Genomic DNA, 15537 nt, shown 5'->3' on the forward strand with positions numbered 1-15537 from the left:
TCAGTCTAAAACTGCATTCACTTCGCCCACACTCTCAGTCATCAACCAATCATATCACTCACTCACCCCTCTTTTACCCCCACACTTCATCTGTATCACACCAAGCATTTAAAGACACACATACACATTTATTTCAAATCATTACATAGACTGAGTTTAGGCTTGATAATAAAGTATTGCATTTATTTTCCCCAAAATTTCCATTTTCCCCACAAATAAAACATAAAATCGGATTTCTTCAACAGTTTCAAGATTTACAGAAATTTTACACTTTTTGTTTTAATCCAAACTTACTTATATAATGGCTTAGTTTCCCAGAGTATTTTTGTGTGTGGAAGAATGTGTGCGCAAAGGATGCAACTTTCTTGTCTCAACTAGGGGTGTGCAGGACCAGGTTGCTTCGGGTTTCCGGAAATCCGGAAATACCTTAATTGTGAAGCAGCAAGCCGCTTCGGAATTAAGGTATTTTACTCAATTCGGTGTGCTCCATAAATATTCGGAGCATACTGAAGTGAGGGGGGGAACTCCCCCACCCCCACCTCCCCTGGGGCAACCCCCCACCCACTTACCTGGCTGGAGGGTCTTTGTCAGCTGGGTGGCGGGCTGTGGTGGCGGCAGCACGAGGCTGCAACAACCTGGAGCCAGCCGGTTCGGCTCCTCTGTCGCCGTGCCACCACACTGCCACCTGAGCCTGTGGTGGGAAAGGCCGGAGCCACCGCCTCCAGCCCTTCCTGCCCTTCAATTGGCCACGGCACGCCGTTGCCAAATGAGGGGCAGGAAGGGCCGGAGACGGCTCCGGCCTTCCCCACTGCCCCGCAGGTGCAGGCAGTGGTGCAGCGGCAGAGGAGCCAGAGCCACTGCTGCCACTGACAAGGTAGGTGGGGTTGGGGGTGGCAGTTGGGGGTGGGATGATGTTTAAAGGGCCCTGCTGCTGCTTGCAAGCAGCGGCAGGGCCCTTTAAACTCAGCCCTGAAGCTTTCCGAAGCATTCCAAATGCTTTGATTAGGGATTTCCAAATCGGGGCCAGCATGCTGGCCCTGATTCGGATATCCCTAGTCTTTACAGATTGTCCCCGATTCGGGTAATTTACCCGACTCGGAAACCCGAAGCGCACACCCCTAGTCTCAACCCCCCCCCCTCCATGGCAGCCTGAAATTCCCTCCAAAATCCTGTTCCCCGTTCTTCAAGGACAAGCTTTCAGGGAACATTTCAGACCACTGAGGAAGGTAAGAAAGGGGCATTCCATGAAGACATATCCTTCTGCAAGCAGAAATACTCCAGGAGATCTAAGCCAATATTTTTAAAAGAGCAGCTACATTATAGGGATACTGGTTAAGGTTTATTGGGGAAACATTTGATAAATATAACAACTCAGCAATGAAAACAGTCTTGTAGATGTGTTTTCTCCTTGTTTTCAATTTTAATGAAAAAGCTGTATAAAGTAAAGGACACTCTGACTTAGACAGTGAGTTTGGGTTAGATTACTTTTTGGGTCTCTTCCAATGTCTGATTCTATGAATCACTATATAACATTATCAGGTAGGACTCTAATAGAAGTGCATGACTCGGGTCCAGTAGCACCTTAAAGATCAACTAGATTTCCAGAGTATGAATCAGAGCTCCCTTCAGAAGAATAGTTTTGGTATGTTAAGATGTAAATTTTAGCAGCCCGCAAATGGTTTCTGGATGTTTGTTATAGTTGTTTAACTGTGTCTTAAGCAAGAAATCCAGGTTCATCATCATTTATGTCATTACAGATTCCTGAAGATTCCTATTATGAGTCAACACAAGCTTACCTTCAATTTATCACTGTCGAGCAGCATTAACTGTTGTCCATCTATATTCCGGGCTGTAAACTCTGTGATGTACTGCTCCATGTTCATTCCTATAAGCCAATGGCATACTTGCTGTGTTGTCCATTCAGAAATGGGCCTACTGTGCCACTGATTTTGTTTTCCTGTACTCAATGGTTCTTCATCTGAAGTCTGATCAAGCAAAATCAAAGAATAAATCAGCTATGTAAGTTACATGTATCTCCAACTGGCTAGATTGAAGACAGATTTTTCTCATTTAACAATAACATACTTGGCATTTCTAATATGTTGAAATAATTTTTTAAAATAATAGTTGTTGATTTAAATCCATGTTTATGTCAAAACAAATTTAAAATAACTAGGTATTCAAGAACATAGCTTCTAGTGTCCCCCGCATTAGTTTAATATTCAGTAAATGTACTTTGCCACCACCCTTGGAAAAACAAGAGGTTGACTGAAATAAAGACGTATATTCAAAATAAAATGCTAAAACACTCATGTCTGTGATGAGTTCTTCAAGATCTATTGTTCTGAACATCTTTATGAAAAAATAGGTTCCATAAAGTTGGATGAATCACATGTAAATGTGTTTAGTGTCCAAATCTTTTGGATCACCTACAATACTTAGAGGGATGACGTGGTAACTTTACTGTCAAACTGCCTTGCTTTCAGCTGCTGATCTAGATTCAGAACTCAGTATTTTGGTCATACATAGAAAAAAATCCAGAAAAGCCCACTTATGACTCCTTACAAATTCCCTTGAACCTGATACTACTAGGAAATGCAAAAGGAAACTGCTGAAACAGATTTTGGACTGAGTGCCATGTGTGGAAGACAATGCATCCTTTGTATCTATTGACTTAGATGAGGCCTATTTCTACACTCATTTAACTGGATGGTGAGAGCCAGTTTCTACAATTTGGCATTTATGTTATGATTTAGATATATAATTAAATGCAAATCTAAAAGTAGGAATACTACATTTTCCATAGAGCTTCTTTGCATTACTTTCCTGAACCTTATCAAGGGTATGAAGGAGATGATCCCTTTTCCCCCTTCTCCCATCTCTTTTGATAGCATTATGTTTTGAAAACCTAGAAATAGGAACATATCTTTCATTTCTCTAAAGCAGAAGTGTACAACTCAAGCAGTTACATGGGCCATATTGGATCCTGACTAGAATTAAGAAGCACACACCTGGCTCTGCTATGAACCATGTAACCCGGGGGAGGGGAGTATCAGAATATTAATTCTCAGCTGTTCTCTGACCTTGCAAATCCAACTTCCTGGAATGCAAGGAAAAACTTCAGCCCAGAGAACAGCTGAGACAGTGGTGTTCTGAACCCCTCTCTACAGTCAGTTTCTCCATTGCATCCCCCTCTTGTTCTGAATGCCCCACCTGGAAGCTTCCAGATGTGTCCCTGATCTGGGAACACAGCTAGAAGTTTCCAACTGAGAGTCAAATTTTCACTATGCCACAGACCAGGTGCCACAGACCAAGCCACTCTGTGAACGCTTCATGGTTCACTTACTACTGTGCCAAAACAAAAAAAATTAAATACACTAAATTGATCATAGACCTATATTCTTTGAAATTCTACCATCACTCAGAGCTGTCATATATAAGCTGTACTAGTTTCTCTTCTTATTTAATTTATTCTATGTATACCAGGTTCATTTGAAAGTGCAATAGAAATCACAGTTTAAGAATCACTGGATCATTTACAGCAAAATAAATGTCACTGATGTACTGTAAACAAATTATGTAGTAGTAAGTGATGTCTTTGAATACAGAACACTTCTCCTCCCCTCAGTTCCAAAATGTCAGGTCTTCCACCTCTAACGGAAAACAGGATTTTGTAAAAAATAAACTGCTTCATTAAAACATTTTCAATAAATAAAGTATACATGCTTACTCAAAAACAGTATTAGTTTTCTTTTTAAAAAATGGCTCCAATTAACTCTTCCTTCTAAACGGGTAAAACTGCTACCTCAAAATAAAGGAGGAATCGAATATACCAACTGCTGCAAAGAGATAACATAGTGAAATGTATTCCTATTGCTTTAAGAGTACAAAATCTCCAGAAAGCAGAAAAGAGACTAGGAACTGTACCTGCCTAAATGCAGAAGAGCTTGGTACAATTATTAAAAGAAAAACAGGAAGGTTAAAAGTGCACAAGCACAGAAGCCAGCTAATACTGTGAAGAAGCTATACCTGTTTCACAAGAAAAGGATTTTTTAAAAGAGCAACTGTTGTCTGGATGACAGTGACCAGACACCACACAAAGAATTCTAAATGTGAACAATGAAGATTGCTTTAGATTGCACCTCAAACACCACATCACTGAATTCTGAACAATTTTTCAAGATCTAATTAAACCATTCTTAAACAACTCACCTGTTTACCAGTAACTATAGTTCTTTGAGTCATCTGCACATTCACACAGATGGTCTTTGCACCTGTACAGAGCAATAGTTTGAAAACCACTATAGCTAGCTTTTGGGCACGAAGACCTCCTCCTCATGAACACAGCCTTGGACTGTATATGCTCTAAGTGGGAGGAGGTGTGTTTTCCCTCACAGTTCTTCTAAAAGGTACTCCACAACTGCTGTGAGGAAGATGGGTGAGTTGTATGAATGTGCAGGTGACAACATGAAGATCAACAGTTACAAGTAAGAAACCTGTTTTACTTCTTCATAGTCTCTGGGCATCACACTGATGGGAACAGACTAGCATGCTGGCTGTGGATTCAGGTATTTCATGAGAATAAGGAGTGCAGAACAGGAAAGGAAGAGTGATCCCAGACTAGAACCTCAAGGGCACAATGCTTTGTAAAATGTTATTCTTTGCTTGGGTACATGTTTTCAATATTCAGTTATCAAAATAATAAGGTACAATGATAACCTACCATGTTCATTTGAAGCTGGCATTTCATTTGAAATGGCATAATGAAGACTAAATGGTGACATCAACAATACACACAGACACACTGAAACTCACCTCATTTGAAGAGAAGGTTAAAGTGTGTGAACGCCCTGAAAGTTCGGGCTCTGTCACTAACCCTGAGAGATCACAACTTGGCTTGCTATGGTATGAATCATCTATGACAATTCTACTCTGCAAACAAGTGAAAATAATGTTTTGTTAACTTATCCCTTGAGATAGTAAATCACAAGGAGACACAGTACCTTAAGCATAGTTGTTTTTTTAAAGTAGCTTCAATTTGCAGTCAACTTCAATTTTAGCTACAGTAATTTACACTAATTTCCCCAATTTACAGTAACACACACACGTTGGTTTCTTTTTATTTGATTTATAAAAACAGACTTCCAGAATGCCCCCAAAATATGCTAATAGTGTAATCCTAAGTAGAGTTACACCCTCCCAAGTCTGTTGAAGTTCACTGAAGTCAATGGGCTTGAAAGGGTATAACTCTGTTTAGAATTGTATTATGAAGAGAATGAGTTCCGCACTCAAAGTTACTAGAAAAAGTGATTTGCTTTAGACCTAGATGTATCTGAGAAACTCAGGGCCATGCTACACATTAAGTATTTTTAAAGAGTTGGGTTCAGTTTCCCTGGGTTGGGCTCCCTAAGTCCAATTCATTTTCCCCACAGTCACAAATAGGGCTACCAAGCTCCTAGTGGAGGCAGGAAATCCCCCCACCCCCAACTCTCATTGCCTGCCACTGCTGGAAGCAGCCGAAGGAGAAAAATTAAAAAGATAAAGCCTCATCTACTCACAGGAAGTTCTTACAATAGAGTTCTGGCAATTCCTAGAGCTAACTGGCAGTAAACAAAGGTAGATCTACAAAATGCTCTATGGTAAAGCCAATAGTTCTTACCATAGTTTCCAGGTAGCTCTAGGAAAACTGTTCCCCCTTCCCCCCCAGACAACCCTCAAACCAATTGCCAAGCACTGCCTGGCAACCTTAGTCACACAGCAGCTGCAGGGAAAGGCATTTTTAAAGTCCCAGGGAGTCCTACTGGACTTTTTGGAATGATGGTTCAGGAGGAGGGGCTCCTGCCCCCCCTTTACCAGAACAGAAAAGGCTATGCCTGCCTTAACAATTAAACACTCCTGCTTCCGCAACAAGCTATAGTGTGTAATTTCATTTGAATCACAAACAATAGTTTGATAGCTTTCATCTAAAACCAAGATGAAGTTTAGTGTGGCGTGAAAAGAACAAACCATAGTCTGTTTTGGATAAAACAATTAACTATAAGCTAGTTGAAATGTTTAGCTTCTCAGCAACATGGGGAAAAGAGAAAGCAAAAGTGCAAGGATTACCGAGGTTACATATGAATAATGTCTGACTTAATACCACAAACGTTGCTAACCACCAACAGCTTGATGGTATTTTTCTGACTAAAGGTAAAATAATAAAATTAGCCATTTGGTATCTCAAAATTCTCAGAATGGTCTAAACTTGATTTCAGTTACCTCTTCAGATCTCAACACTACAGAAAGTAATTTGTATTTTGAACAGTAGCATGTAAAACAGCACAACTCTAAATTTTAATCAAAAGTGGACCAGTTTCTAGTCTATATTATCAGAGCTTAGACTGAAATATCCCTGCTTAGGATTTCACTGTAAGCATGACAGCAATGGATATATGTACATTTAAGATTCTCCACAGCTGCCTCTGGTTGGCACCCTACAATGCATGGCTAAACTGGATCATTTGCTCAGGGAGGATTTCAAGGATATTGCTTTCATTATGCCACTTCCTTTAGCTGTCCCTGGACTACTCTTTGGCATTTTTGGTACTGGTTTCTGTCCAAAAGTGGCACTGCGGGCTAAAACATATGCACTTCTGTCTTAACGTGCAAAATCCAAGGATCCAAACATGCCTCTGAACTGTATAAGAAAAGCTGAAAGCATTTGTGCTTCCTGTTGTGAGAGGTATTTCTTTTGCCAGTCTTGTACCACCTTCCTTTTTCATACCTGGCTTTTCTAACCCAGCACCTTCTCATTGGTTTCCAACAACCTAGGTGTAAATAAATCTGTCTTTTGTCTACAAAAGGAGGACTATGATATAGTATGGTACCATGGCTTAGGAATGGCATTAACTGTTGTCACTATATCTGTATTCCCACCTGCTGTTGGCTGCTTCTCCTGCAGCATCTCAAGCTACAGTTAGAGTAGAACTATCTACCACCCAAAATTTGTTTCAGCTAAAAGTTATGGCATAGAGACTTTTTTCAATCAAATAAGTTTAATGAATTCACATATTATGCTATTAAATAATAGCAGTCAATCCTGGACTGAAGGAAGGATTCCAGAAGGGACAAAGTGGTTACTGAAACATCAAAACTTGTTTCCTTCAAAAAAAGGAAGTTAAAGAGCAGTTAAACAGACCATTAACTGAATTTGAAGAATTAATTCAAAATATAGATAAGGAGAAAGGGAATGACTAAAATATATACGACTTTATTAAATCAAGGACAAATTCCAAAGCAGATTAAGATTTGCAAAACAGAATTGAATATTAAAACGATAAGGATTAGAAACAAATATTTCAAATATTTCCCTATAAGTCAGATTTCAAGAGGTTTACATGCACTAAAGATGTCTCACAGGTGGTATCTGACCCCAGTTAGGATAGCCCACTTAATGAAAGTAAAGAATAAAAATTGCTGGAGAGGTTGTAGCAAATTAGGCATGTATCTGCATATGTGCTGATCCTGCACAGTTATAGCAAACTTCTGGGAATCAATAGTTAGAGAGATTGTCAAAATAACTCAGGGACAAATGAAACTAACTTTTTTTAAGTTACAATTTTTATTTTATTGTGGAAAAATTAAAAGATAGTACAGAAAGAAAAGAAAAAGCATAAAACATACAACTACTAAAGGCCTGCAGTGGCCTACCAGAGAAAAAGGCCTACATACTAGGGCTGTGCGCTTCAGTATTCGCTTCAGGTAAAAATACCCGAAGTGGAGCCGATCTGGAAAGATTCTAAATATCCAAATCGAGGCCAGTATGCTGGCTCCGATTTGGAAATCCCGAATCAAAGCTTTCCGAAGCTTTCCGAAAGCTTCGGGGCTGAGTTTAAAGGGCCCCACCACTGCTTGCAAGCAGCGGTGGGGCCCTTTAAACATCACCCCAACCCCACCTACCTTGTTGGTGGCAGCTGCCGCCACCTGAGCCTGTGGGGCATTGGGGAACACCAGAGCTGCCTCCTCCGGCCCTTCCTGCCCCTCAAATGGCCGCGACGTGCCAGCGCCACAGCAGTCATTTGAGAAGCAGGAAGGGCTGGAGGAGGCAGAGAAAGCCCCTCCTGCCCCTCGAATGGTCGTTGTGGTGCCAGTGCACCACAGCCATTTGAGGGACAGGAAGGGCTGAAGGAGGCAGCTCCGACCTTCCCCAACACCCCGCAGGCTCAGGTGGCAGTGGCATGAGGCTGTGATGGCCTGAAGGCTCCAGGCCATCACAGCAGCCTCATGCCACTGCCATCGCTACCGCGGCAGCAGCAGCACAAGGCTTCTGCGACAGCCTGGAACCTTCAGGCCATTGCAGCTTCATGCCACCACCACGGTGGTGGCAGCGGCCCACAGCACAGCTGACCCTCCCGCCAGGTAAAGTAAGTGGATGGGGGGGTGGAGGGGTTCCCCAGGGGGGTGGGGGAATTGCCCCCCTCGCTTCAGTATGCTTCGAATATTTACCGAGCATACCAAAGCAAGTAAACTACCTTAATTAAGATATTTCCGAACCCAAATCAACCCCCTCCTGCACACCCCTACTACATACTACCAGAAAGAAAAAAAGAACCAGCTTAGTAAGTGTATTGTTAATCATTACAGTTTTTTCTCTATGACAATTCCTCATTTTCACATCAATCAGCTTGTGGTCTAATTAATATCTTTTTTTATATATCTCATCTTGTCTTCTTAACATCCCAACTCCTTATTCTTAATTGCACAAATTATTAGTTCATTTTTCTTCTTCAGTCGCAGAGTCATGAAGGGTTTTCAATTTGCCATGTATGTAAACAATGATTTTATCTCTCTTTACAACTATAAGTTTGGATGTCTCAACTAAAACCCTCATCTTTCCAGTCCAATCCAATTTTCCACTAAGGGTACATCTTTACACTTCCATTTTTAAGCTTATGTAAACCATTTTGCTATTACCACATGTAACATTAAAAAAAACATATTCTGTTCCCAAATTTTCTATCCATATTTCCCAACACACAAAACGCCAGTCTAGACTATTAACTGATTATCATTGTCATTGACATATATAATTATAGCCAAAACCTTTTCATTTTGTTACCACTCCACCAAAGTTAATAAAAATCCTCTTTGCAATTGTTAACATACCTTTAGTCATTTTCACTATTTTATCTAAAAACATATACCATCAATAATTTTATAGGGAGTTTTCCTTAGGAATTGAACACAGACTAAATTTGGAGCCCACATATTTTCCATTCATCCATTTATTTATTTATGCCCAAAGTTCTTTTCTCGAGTCCTGTTCTTGTTCCTCTTCCAGAAATACCTTCTTTACAACATGAATTATGAGTTCTCGTGCTAGTTTATTTTGGATTGCAAATCTGGTATAAGCCTTGTAAATTCCATTTCACTCTTTGGGCGTATGTCTATCAGAAGCCAGCAAATGCCTCGAGTATTCTTTGCCTGTTATCTTCATCTTTTCCTTGTTTGATCCCACGAAGTAAATTCCTTCTCTCTTATCTCCAGTAAAGTCAAATTATTTTGGTGCATAAAAGTCCATTTTCATAGAGCAGAATTATAAAAGTGCTATTTCTCATAAATTTGAAAGGTGATCTTGTTAGGCCAGAGTTTTATAATCAAGAAGGTAGAATAATTTCAGAGAGATGAAAAAACAAAAATTTTACAACACACGTTGTATTGTTTCCAGCTATTCGTCTTATCTCCTTTATTCAAGGTTACTCTCCTTCACAGTACTTTTCCTTTTCTCCAGGCCAAACTTTTTCACTTTCCAAGACAAAACATAGCCTTCATCAAACATAGCAAAGAGTCACTCTATGCCCATTTGAATCTTTCTTTTTTTCCAATACAGATATAAACCCAAGCTCCTACGTATATTTATTTCCTTTCATTCTTATTTTTCAACATGGAAAGCACTTCAAAATTAGATGAGAGACGGTTTCTCACCCCAAGCCACATAATTACTTCTTCTGTGTCACGGGTTCCAAACTGTAGTTAGAAATTCAGTGATAAGAACTGATAGATTAAGATTCGGAAGCAGTCATCCTGCACTCCAGCGCATCTTACAGCGATGTTCCTGGACCTTTGGCTCTTCGACATTCAAACACTCCGTTGACATAGCTCAGGCAGTAAATCCTTCCGTTAAACTGACCAAATGAGGCACAAATGGGTAATCTTCCAATCACTCTCTACTAAGACTGATAAACGGCTGAAGTTTAACTCTCCAGCCGAAAAAACAGCTGTGTTGTCTCTCCCACAGACATGGAAACTTCAGGAAGCCATTGCCTCCCGAAGGTGTCACAAATGAAAAATCAAGAGTCCCAGGCTCAAGGTGTTATAGAAATGGCCCATTATTTATTGGTGTGCATTCTTATGTCCTAGATACAGCTAAACATATAGGAACCATACTCCACTCAAATACCTTATACAGTGACAATACAAAAGTTTATTTCACTACAGCGTCAAAACAGTAAAATGAAAAAATCCCAAAATAAACAGACATTAGGAAAGACTTTTATAATATTGTTTTGTATGATTGATTATGTTAGTGTTTAATCTTTGTTGCTTCTGTTTTGCATTCTGTAATTGGTATGACAGTCTGTAGCTTATGTATAAATATTTAAATAAAATTTAAAAAATGAAACCGACTGTTAAATTAGCTCTGCTCGATTTATTTACCCATGAAAATTCTCTATGTAAAACAAAAAACACTTATTAACTTTCTTTTATTTGTATCTAGGACACTTATTGCCCAGTGTTGTAAAAATGCTAAAGAGATTTCTTCAAATAGGTGGCGCGTTAAGTAATGAAATATAGTGGAGCCTGAAATACTAACAAATAAGATTAGATTAATTTAGGGGAGAAAAAAGAATAATTATTTTAAGATAATCTGAGTGGTTTCATAATTGAGTGGAATTTCCAAAATATAGCTTTTAAAAATGTCGTTTAATTGGATGGAGACCCTTATCTGAAATTTGACTAAGGTATTGAAGTTATTTTACAGAATATTATTTAAAATTGATTTAATGAATGTATGTTAAATTATAGCCAATTTGGATGGAAGCGGTTTCCCCCTTTTTTGTTTTCTCCTTGTGTTTTGTTTCATCTTCTTGTTGCTTATTTGTTGTTTTGTAAAAAAATAAAATAATAAAAAACTCTCTACCCTCAATAACAACCTTAGTCTATCAAGCAGCCGTTAACTATTGGCTGAAAATAATAATAAGGGGATTCCTGTTAGCCAAAAAAGTCCCCTTATTGACTTTCTGCATGAAACAAAGAAAAATTATTTGATGATTTGTGGCTTTGGTTTTTAAGAAGATAAATCTGGGAAAAAATAAATAGAAGGGAGGCAGTAGAGGAAAAGAAAATTTTGGAGAGATTAAATTGTAAGTATGATGTTTGTTAAAATAAGTGTTGTAGAGAAGAATGGAAATGAAATATATATTACTGTTTTCTTTTATTTCTAAGTTAATGTTTTTTTCTTTTTCTTCTTGTAAACTTTTAAAATTATCTTTTTCTTTTATCTTTGCTTTCTGCCCTTTTTATTGGGCTTTTAATTCTATGAATAAAATAAAAATTATGAATAAAAAAAAGAACTTGGGGGTATCCAATGAAGTTGATGAGCAGTAGTTTCGGGACAGACAAAAGAAAATTCTTCTTTACTCAGTAAGTGATTGAAGTGTGGAATTCACTGCCAGAGGATGTAGTGATGGCCACAGACACAGATGGCATTAAAAGGGAATTAGACAGAGTCATGGAGGATAGGTCCATCAGTGGCTACTAGTCATGGTAACTAAAGGGAACCTCCATGTTCAGAGGCAGGAAACTCTGAATGCCAGTGCCAGGAGGTAACATCAGGGAAGGCCTTGACCTCAATGCCCTGTTGTTGGCCATCCATAGTAACCGAATGACTATTGTGTAAGACAAGAAGCTAGACTAGATGGACCACTAGTTTGATTCAGCAAGGCTCATATTCTTATGAACATATTTAACCATCTGGGTATTAAGTTAGAAAATGTAAATGTCATATCTCTGCTCTCTGACTTTCCTTCTTAAGGATGTAAAAAATACTGATACTATAATTCTACTCTCTCACTTTGCTAATTATTTTCTAAAAATTATCTTGATCTTTAACTCTCCTGTTAGGATATTTTCCCTACAGTATCAAATTCAAAAATAACAGAAGATGAATAAATTTTGTCTCAACAGAAGAAAAAGGTAAGCCCAGGCACCATTCAGGCATCTCTAACCATGAATTCTGAATTATGTTAAATTTCACTTCCTTAGGGGAAGGAATGCGGATGAATAGGGGTTTTGTTATTAATTACATATGTGAATATAAATCAGAACAGTAGGGACATATGATAAAAATTATAACATTTTCATTGTACAGCTGAAAGTTCATACACCCTGAAAAGTCATCCGCAAAGTCTGATATAATAGATCAATTCTCTCACTGTTCCAGAGAAGCAGCATAGAAAAATAAGACAAAAATTACCTCCTAATGTGTTCAACAGTAGCCACAATTAAACACGTGAAAATGCAGTCCATAAGAGTGAAATATATGTCTAATTATTTTAGTACATTCACTGAATCTCTCTAAAGGCTACGTAGAAAGCAATCATGCCATATAAAACAAAACATTACAAAATCAATGTTTACACATGACTAAGGATAGATGGCTCAAATGAAATAGGGGTGTCTTGTTCTTGTATTGAACTGGAAACAGGGATGAGGAGAGGAGTACCTTTGAACACAAAGACACAGTCTAGAGAACCATCCATAAAGAAATATTTATGGAAAAAGAACTCCTGGTTACCCCACATATTAAGCTTCAATGCTTCAAGAGAAGAACAAATCCTCCTGCCTGCCCAGTTCTCTTGGTTTCTTAGGGAAGGCCAACTTTCACTCTGTGAACCACAGTGTAGGAAAAACTGCAAATCACCAGCTTATATTCAATATGTAAGATACTTATTTGATGTGAACTATTTAAACAGGCTGCACCTCAAATTGTAAAATGACTTAATTCTAAAGAAAAGCGAGAGGAATCTTCCTACCAACAAACAGAAGGCAGACTGGCTCTCATATTCATATCTAAATCTTAAACAAGCTACAAAAGTCCAACTCTAATCAATAAATCTCCTCCATATCAGACTCAATGTAGAACTTTGGAGATCTCTAAAACAATGAGTCACTCCCTCAAACAATGTTACTAGAAATAGGTCTGAACAACAACTATGGATGCAGCCCGCCCCGGTCCCATAAAACTGAATCATTTTCCTGTATGGGTGGCGCTATACTCACAACCAATAACATATCTTATCTTACTAAGGTCATGTTAATCTAAGGCATTTTACTCTGCTGTGTAAGCCCAAAAATATTGTCCATCAAAACAGATTATACCAATTAAATTAATACAAATATTAAAATATAATGAAAACCTATATATAAAAGTAATTTAAGACTTGTAGCTATCTGTTAGGAAGGTGTTAGTTTCCTGCATTTATGCAGACACAAACACAAAACCATTTGTGTGAGATGATATACAGAGTAAACTTCAGTTGGCAATGACTGTGCAACAATTCAAGGTTTAAATATCTTGCATTAGGTCAAGAGAGACGAAATAAAATAAGGACGACTTGAAATGACATAGAAAACTGAAAACAAGCAAGAATCCACGGCAAGAAAGAGGTGAAAGATTCACAAAATAATTTACAATTTGTATGGTCAAAAGTTATTATCACCATATGGGAAGCATCAGGCATGCAAGAGCAAGACAACGTATCAGTACACGCTGTGACTGTAGGCAGTACAGTAGTAATTATTGTCTTCAAACCAAGATGAAAAGCTTTGGGAAAGTATAGAAAGATGTGCAGTCTTTAGCTACTGAGTCAACTAGTGCTTGTGTGTAAGTTTAAAGAACACTTAAATAAATATGCTGAAAAATGAATATACAACTTTCAACAGTGGGAAACTTTCCCACCCAATTTATTTTTGGTTCAAATCAAGATAATTTCAAAGTTTCCTCTCTCTTAATGTTTACAGACAATGGGTTGAATCCATAGAAGGATCTCCACAGCCTGGGGGGAGGGAGTGTTATCAATTCCTGCCTGCCACTGCAGACCTCAGACTCCCTCCCTACATGCTGTTCCTGGGGAGTCTCCTATTCCTTAGGAGCAGAATTTCAGGAGGTATTTTGAGCTGTCTTGGGAAGGGGGAGGTAAGTCACATGGCACTGATAGAAATCTCTTCCTTCAGCAGAAATTTCTGGTAGATTTCAGCCGGTAAATTTACTGAAGATACTGTACTATTTTAGGAAAAAGAATCACCTACAATGTTTACTGAATCAACACATTATTTTTGATGCTGGCTTTTTCTTAACTGGGAAAATTGAAAAAGGAAGTTGTCACAATTACGTCTCAACTCTACAGGCTGACTGATACTATAGCACAATCTAAGTAGATTAATATTAATTAACAACTACAACAGACAATGAATGGGTAACATAAAAAGTTTTCTGAAATGGCCATGTTATCAACATTTCCATGATTTTGAAAAACAGGCCACTGAACGAAGCTATGGTTGCTGCCTTTAAAAATAAGAAAATGCAAGACATGTTCTCTGAGCACTGTTCTATACCAGAATTAGGGGCTAACTATGAGAATATCAGCGAATGTGAAACTGATTTCTGCTGATTTTTTCATGGTATGATTATTTATGTTTGAACATATTACATATTTTGAAAATGTTATCAAGTGCTTTGAACTAATGTATTCAAATTACGATGTCTTATTTCAGGAAAAGGGGGAGATGGCAAGGTAATATGAAAGGGAACACAAACTGATATTTTGTTTAAACATTGCTAAAATTTTCTGGTATAAATTTCTATCCCAGATAGTATATAGGAGTACATATTTAAAGCAACATATAATATGTAAAGCAACATAATCTGTGCTTCATGTTGTCTAATGTCAGTCCTAGAACTGATCCTGTTCTGTTTCAGCAATTCTTCAACCCTGTATTAGATCCTTGCTAATGCTGTGTCTTTGTAAACTTGTATTCATTTACCCTATAACATCGTTTATGGAAATGTCCTTGACACTGTATGGAAATGCCTGCCCTTGTCCTTGCTACTGATTGTACTATTCTCACACTATGTAATCTGCCTTGAGTCTCAGTGAGGTTGCCTCCTTGAGGAGTGCTGAGGAACGGGTCCCCCCTTGTCGACTGATATAAGATTTCGCTGACATATTGTCAGTGCAGATCAGGATGGCTTGGCCCGCAGTCATGTCGGAAAATCTGATTAGGGCTAGCCTGATGGCTCTCAATTCTAGTATGTTGATCAGGAGCTGCAACTCCTCTGGAGACCATTGCCCCTGGGTCGGGATTTCTTCCAAGGATGCTCCCCATCCCGTAAGGCATCCGTGAATAATTGAGTTACTTGGGGAGTCAGGAAGCTCTTTCCTTGTCTCAGGTTTTGATCTTTGGTCCACCACAGGAGGCTTTCTTTGACCTTCCAAG

General features: G+C 38.6%; 1 protein-coding gene across 6 annotated transcripts in view; it reads right to left on the reverse strand.

Moving 5' to 3' along the window:
* LOC129323934 (neurabin-1-like) overlaps nucleotides 1–15537 on the reverse strand; it is a 73581-nt gene that overhangs the window by 8684 nt on the left and 49360 nt on the right. For 4 of the 6 annotated variants that reach the window (XM_054970800.1, XM_054970802.1, XM_054970798.1 and 1 more), the window contains exons 17-18: nucleotides 4816–4932; nucleotides 1797–1985 (exon numbers count right to left, since the gene is read on the reverse strand). In XM_054970800.1, the coding sequence (XP_054826775.1) occupies nucleotides 1797–1985; nucleotides 4816–4932 (306 nt within the window). The remainder of the gene's footprint in view (nucleotides 1–1796; nucleotides 1986–4815; nucleotides 4933–15537) is intronic. The other 2 variants (XM_054970804.1, XM_054970803.1) reach the window with 1 other exon arrangement.

The sequence above is a fragment of the Eublepharis macularius genome, chromosome 2 (assembly GCF_028583425.1).
Source record: "Eublepharis macularius isolate TG4126 chromosome 2, MPM_Emac_v1.0, whole genome shotgun sequence".
Taxonomy (NCBI): domain Eukaryota; kingdom Metazoa; phylum Chordata; class Lepidosauria; order Squamata; family Eublepharidae; genus Eublepharis; species Eublepharis macularius.